This window comes from Mandrillus leucophaeus, unplaced genomic scaffold (genome assembly GCF_000951045.1).
Source record: "Mandrillus leucophaeus isolate KB7577 unplaced genomic scaffold, Mleu.le_1.0 Scaffold39, whole genome shotgun sequence".
In the NCBI taxonomy this organism is placed as follows: Eukaryota; Metazoa; Chordata; class Mammalia; order Primates; family Cercopithecidae; genus Mandrillus; species Mandrillus leucophaeus.
Genome location: NW_012104142.1, coordinates 4,931,377 through 4,936,905, shown reverse-complemented (window position 1 = coordinate 4,936,905; position 5,529 = coordinate 4,931,377). Strand labels below are relative to the sequence as shown.

Genomic DNA, 5,529 nt, shown 5'->3' with positions numbered 1-5,529 from the left:
GCCTGTGTTTTGTTTTTCACACATCTGTCAGTGAGCTCTTTGAGGGCAGATATTGTATTTTATTTATTTACTTGAGACAGGGTCTTGCTCTGTCACCCAGGCTGGTGTACAGTGGCTTAATCTCAGCTCATTGCAATCCCTGCCTCCAGGGCTTGGTTGATCCTCCTGCCTCAGCCTCCTGAGTACCTGGGACTACAGGATTTTATTTTTTTATTCCCAGCATCTAGCATACTGCCTGACACAGAGCAAATCCTTGGCAAATGTAGGTTGATTAAATAGTAAATCAATGTCTCAGAGACTTCAAAGTGTGGGCGTGGGTGAAAGGCCATTCTTCATCTTGTCTTCAGCCTAGAAACCCATTATTTAATTATTTTAAAGCAGAAAAAGTGGGCTGGGCACAGTGGTTCACACCTGTAATCCCAACACTTTGGGAGGCCAAGGTGGGCAGATCACTTGAGGCCAGGGGTTTAAGACCATCTGGCCAACATGGTGAAACACCATCTGTACTAAAAATACAAAAATTAGCCGGCTGTGGTGGCAGGCACCTGTAATTCTAGCTACTCAGGAGGCTCAGGGAGGAGAATCCGTTAAACCTGAGAGGCAGAAGTTGCAGTGAGCCGAAATCACGCCATTGCACTCCAGCCTGGGCAGCACAGCGAGACTCTGTCAAAGAGGAGAGGTGAGATGAGGCGGGGCGGGGCGGGATGAGGCGAGGCGGAAAAGAGAAAAGAAAAGAAAAAAGAACAAAGAAAAGAGAGGGGAATGGTGGGGAGGGGAGGGGAGAGAGAGGAGAGGAAAGGAAAGAGAGGAGAGGGGAGGAAAGAAAAAAGAAAAGAGAAAAGAAAAAAGAAAAGAAAAGAAAAGAAAAGAAAAGAGAAGAGCTACTTCATTGGAGAAGGGAGAACCTTTTGGAATGTTTTACAAAGCAACAATGCAAACTCACAGTTAGGAAGCAGCAACAATTTCCATGTGCCCAGAGCTCAGAGTGCACCCTAGAGTCTCTGAATACTGCACTGATTGGTCGGGATTGGGCTGTTAATAACTGATATTAGGGGAAAGAAAGCTTTCTGAACAATAGTATTTCAACAGGAAAATCAGACTTTTACCTCAGGAAAAGGATGCACAATGTAAATTTAAAAAGCTATAAATGTATCTGAGAGCCCATAGTATGTGGATAAATAACTGAATGATGCACACATGAGAGTTGAGTTCCTGTGAATTTCCAACCTTGCACCTGAAGCTCCATGGTTTATAGATGTCCTGATGGGACCACTGTAGAGGGAAGGAAGAAAGGGGTATAAGTTAAGAGCTTACTAGGCAGGGTTCCAGAATCCCCAACCTGGCTTTTTAATCAGAGCTCTTCTACTTTTAATTGGTTCGTATATTGAACCACCATATAAGATTTCATTTGCAGAAAAGAGTTTGTTGCTAAAAATATTAAAAAGTTGAAAACCATTGTTATAGGTCGTGTACACCAGTATTATTGGGACATAGTGGTTTCAGCTAAGCTAACTCACATGTCTCATTTTTCTGCCAAGCTGGAGGAGCTCACAGAGGCTGAGGATGCTCTCTCTGAAGCCAATGCACTGAACAGCCACAATGCTGAAGTATGGGCATATCTGGCTCTGGTCTGCCTGAAAGTGAGTGTTTATTATCCTTACACAATGCCCTTTTACAGCACAGAGGTGAGGGGTCAAGTAAGCAAGGGGCAGCAGATGGCTATTAATGCATGGTAGCTGAAATCTGATAAGCTCTAGGTGTAATGATTATGCTGATGACAAAGGAAGGGCCAAGTCTGAGCAGGATCTACTTGAAACATGCTTAAAAATAATATATTTAGGTGTGTTTCTCTGGAAAGGAAGTTCTAAAAATAGGAGCAATCTTGTATCACAACATAAACTAGGTCAAAGATTGATGAAGGAGATGTTCTACTAGTGTTTCTGAATCATTTCTTCCCATTGAAATGCTGGCTGAGGGTGCTTGTCCTTGATTTAGAGGGGATATTGGGTGGAGGGTAATGTGGGAGTTCATGGTAGGTGCTTTACCTATTAAAAGTAACTCTCCCATAGTTAGACTTAAATAACTTGCGTATCAGTCCAAGACCACATTGGGAATAATGAGAGCAGCCCTCAGTTTTCCACTGGCCAATATGACACCAAATTGATGGGGAGTATTATTATAAGTGAAATGAACAAAACAAAAATTACTAGATTTTCTGTTTAGTGTAAATATTCCAAATATCAATATTCAAAAAATACTTGAGGTCTGGCCGGGTGTAGTGGCTCACACTTGTAACCCCAGCAATTTGGGAGGCTGAGGCAGGTGGATCACTTGAGCTCAGGGTTTGAGACCAATCTGGGGAACATGGCAAAACCCTGCCTTTACAAAAAATTAGCCAGGGATGGTGTGGAGAGCTTGTGGTCCCAGCTACTTTCAAGGGTTGGGGTGGGATGATCGCTTGAGCCTGGGAGGCAGAAGTTGCAGGGTGCTGAGATTGTGCCACTACACTCCAACCTGGGTGACAGAGTGAGACCTCATCTCAAATAAATAAATAAATAAATAAAAGAAAATAAAAAGAGTTCTTACCCCAGCTCTCCCCTAACTAGCTCTAGGATCTGAGGCAAATCACCTTACTTTATTGGGCCTCAATTTCCTCATCTTTAAACTAAAAGGGCCAGTATGGAAGACCATAATATGCTTCTCTTAGAAATTGGTAAGTCAAATAGGAAAAAAATAGGATATATATATACACAGATGTATAACCCATTCAACAGGTTTGAGTTCAAACACCAATATAGAACTCTTCACTTAACAATGAGAGGACACATATTCTTTTCAAGTTCAAATGAGTTATTTATAAAAGTTGACCACATGCAAAACCAGAAAGAGGAGTTCAACAAATACATACAGATCACATGGCAGTAAAATGATAAATCAACAACTAAAATAAAGCCCAAAAGACTCATATATTTGGGCTGGGCGCGGTGGCTCAAACCTGTAATCCCAGCACTTTGGGAGGCCGAGACGGGTGGATCACAAGGTCAGGAGATCGAGACCATCCTGGCTAACATGGTGAAACCCCCCCATCTCTACTAAAAATACAAAAAAATTAGCCGGGCGAGGTGGCAGGCACCTGTAATCCCAGCTACTGGGGAGGCTGACGCAGGAGAATGGCATGAACCCAGGAGGCGGAGCTTGCAGTGAGCTGAGATCCGGCCATTGCACTCCAGCCTGGGCGACAGAGCGAGACTCCGTCAAAAAAAAAAAAAAAAAAGGACTCATATACCTTTGGAAACTGAAAACATGCTTGTAATTAATAAGTCAATGAAGAAACCTTGTGACACTTCAAATATGAAGTCTTCTGTGCTAGGCAGAAGTCTAAAGATGGCCCCCTCCCGTAAGATTAATCTATTAAACACTAATGTAGGTACTGCTGTGAAATGATTTTGCAGATGTAAATAAAATACCAAATCAGTTGACCTTAAAATACAGATATTATCTGGGTGGACCTGACCCAGTCAGGTAAATCTTCTAAAAGCAGAGTTTTCTCTGGTGATGGGGGCAGAAAGGAAGTCAGATTTGAAACATAAGAATCATTCAGTATAGCATCCCTGGCTTGAATATGGAGAAGGACCACATGTCAAGGAATGTGGGTGGCATCCAGAAGCTAACAGCAGCCCCTGCTGAGAGCCAGCAGGGAAATAGGGACCTTATAGGAACCTACAAGCACAAAGAACTGAATTCTACTAACAACCTGAATCAGCTTGGGAGTACAGTCTTCTCCAGAGCCTGCAGATGAGAACCCAGCACAGATGACACCTTCATTTTGGCCTTGTGAGACCCTAAGCAAAGAACTAGTTGAATAATGTCAGGCTTCTGATCTATGGAAAATGTGATATGATAAATGGGTGTTATACACAGCAGTAGAAAATTAGGCCTTGTAGTATATTTTTATCATAATGGTCCCCATTTAATTATGCTGTCATGTCCACATCTTTTGCAATGTTATATTGCCACTCACTCCCGTCAAGAGATGGAGTCTCTCATTTCTCCACCCCCTTGAATCTAAGCTAAACTTGTGATTTTCCCTGACCAGTAGAATATGATGGAAGTGACATTATGTGAATTATCAGTGGTTAGGCTTTTAGAAGCCTTCAGCTACCACTCTTGCTCTCTTGAAACTGTGGGACCACTGTGCTGTGAAGAAGCCCAGTTTAACCTATAGAAGGCTATAGGAGTCCACATGGAAGAGAACTGAATCACTCCAGCCAACAGCCAACATTAACTGCTATTTGAGTAAGGTTTTTTTGGATCCTTAAGTCCTAGCCAAATTGTCATATGACCTCAGCTGCATGAGTGATCTCCGGGAAAACCAGCAAAACAGTCCAAATTACCTGTAGAATTTTGAGAAATAACATATTGTATTTTAAGCCATTAAGTTTTGGATTGGTTTATTATACTTCAGTAAGTAACTGAAATGAGGCTGAATAAAAGCAAAGCCAATATATATTAGAATTATGGGATAAAATTAAAGCAATAAATAGAGGGTAATTTATAGCATTAAATACATATGTTAGAACAAAGATTGAAAATCAATTAATTATTTAAATAAATAAAGTAGTAAAGGGAAAGTAAGGAAACCCAAAGAAATAATTGAGAAAATGATAAGGAGTAGAAATAAATGAAAATTTCAACAAAGACATAATAGGATTAACAAAATTATGAGCTGTTTTTTGCAGAGACTAGTGAACAGACAAACCTCTTGCATGACTAAGAATTTTGTTTAAAATGGGAAGACACAAATAATATTAGCAGCAACATGGAAACTAAATTAAAATCATTGGCTATTCTTATTCTATTAATTATTAAAAAAACTAAATCATTGGCTAAAGTTAATACCCATTCATGACTTTTTATAAAAACAAACTAGCTTTTTTAAAATCTGAAGCTACATGTCCCAAAATCTAAACTATTATATGAAATGGTAAAAAGTTAGAAGCATTCCTTTTGACGTCAGGAACAAGATAAGGAAAATGTTATTGTCACTTCTACTTGAAACTATACTAGGGGTTCCATTAAGGCAATAACACACATACATACACACATAAAAGAAATTGAAGGTAAAAGGATTAGGTAGGAACCCAAGAAAATCTACAAGCAAACCGAAATATGTAATAAAAGAGTTCAGTACTGAAATGGTTGATAATAAACTAACAATGATGGTTACTACACAGGGCAGTCATTGGGGAACAGGGTGTATAAGGAGACAGGTGGAAGCAAAACTCAATGTGTGCTTTATTATATCCTTTTGACTTTTGAATAATGTAAATGTAGTCAATGAAGATTAACACAAAGAAGTGGATGGACAAAGCTGCTGGATAAAAGATCAATATAAAAATCAATGTCGGCTGGGCGCGGTAGCTCAAGCCTGTAATCCCAGCACTTTGGGAGGCCGAGACAGGCGGATCACGAGGTCAGGAGATTGAGACCATCCTGGCTAACCCGGTGAAACCCCGTCTCTACTAAAAA

The 5,529-nt window shown here is 40.4% G+C and overlaps 1 protein-coding gene across 1 annotated transcript in view; it reads left to right on the top strand.

Annotated features, from left to right (window-relative positions):
• Nucleotides 1-5,529, top strand: part of CFAP70 (cilia and flagella associated protein 70) — a 121,636-nt gene that overhangs the window by 101,311 nt on the left and 14,796 nt on the right. The window contains exon 25 of the mRNA XM_011991181.1: nucleotides 1,539-1,640. Within this exon, the coding sequence (XP_011846571.1) occupies nucleotides 1,539-1,640 (102 nt within the window). The remainder of the gene's footprint in view (nucleotides 1-1,538; nucleotides 1,641-5,529) is intronic.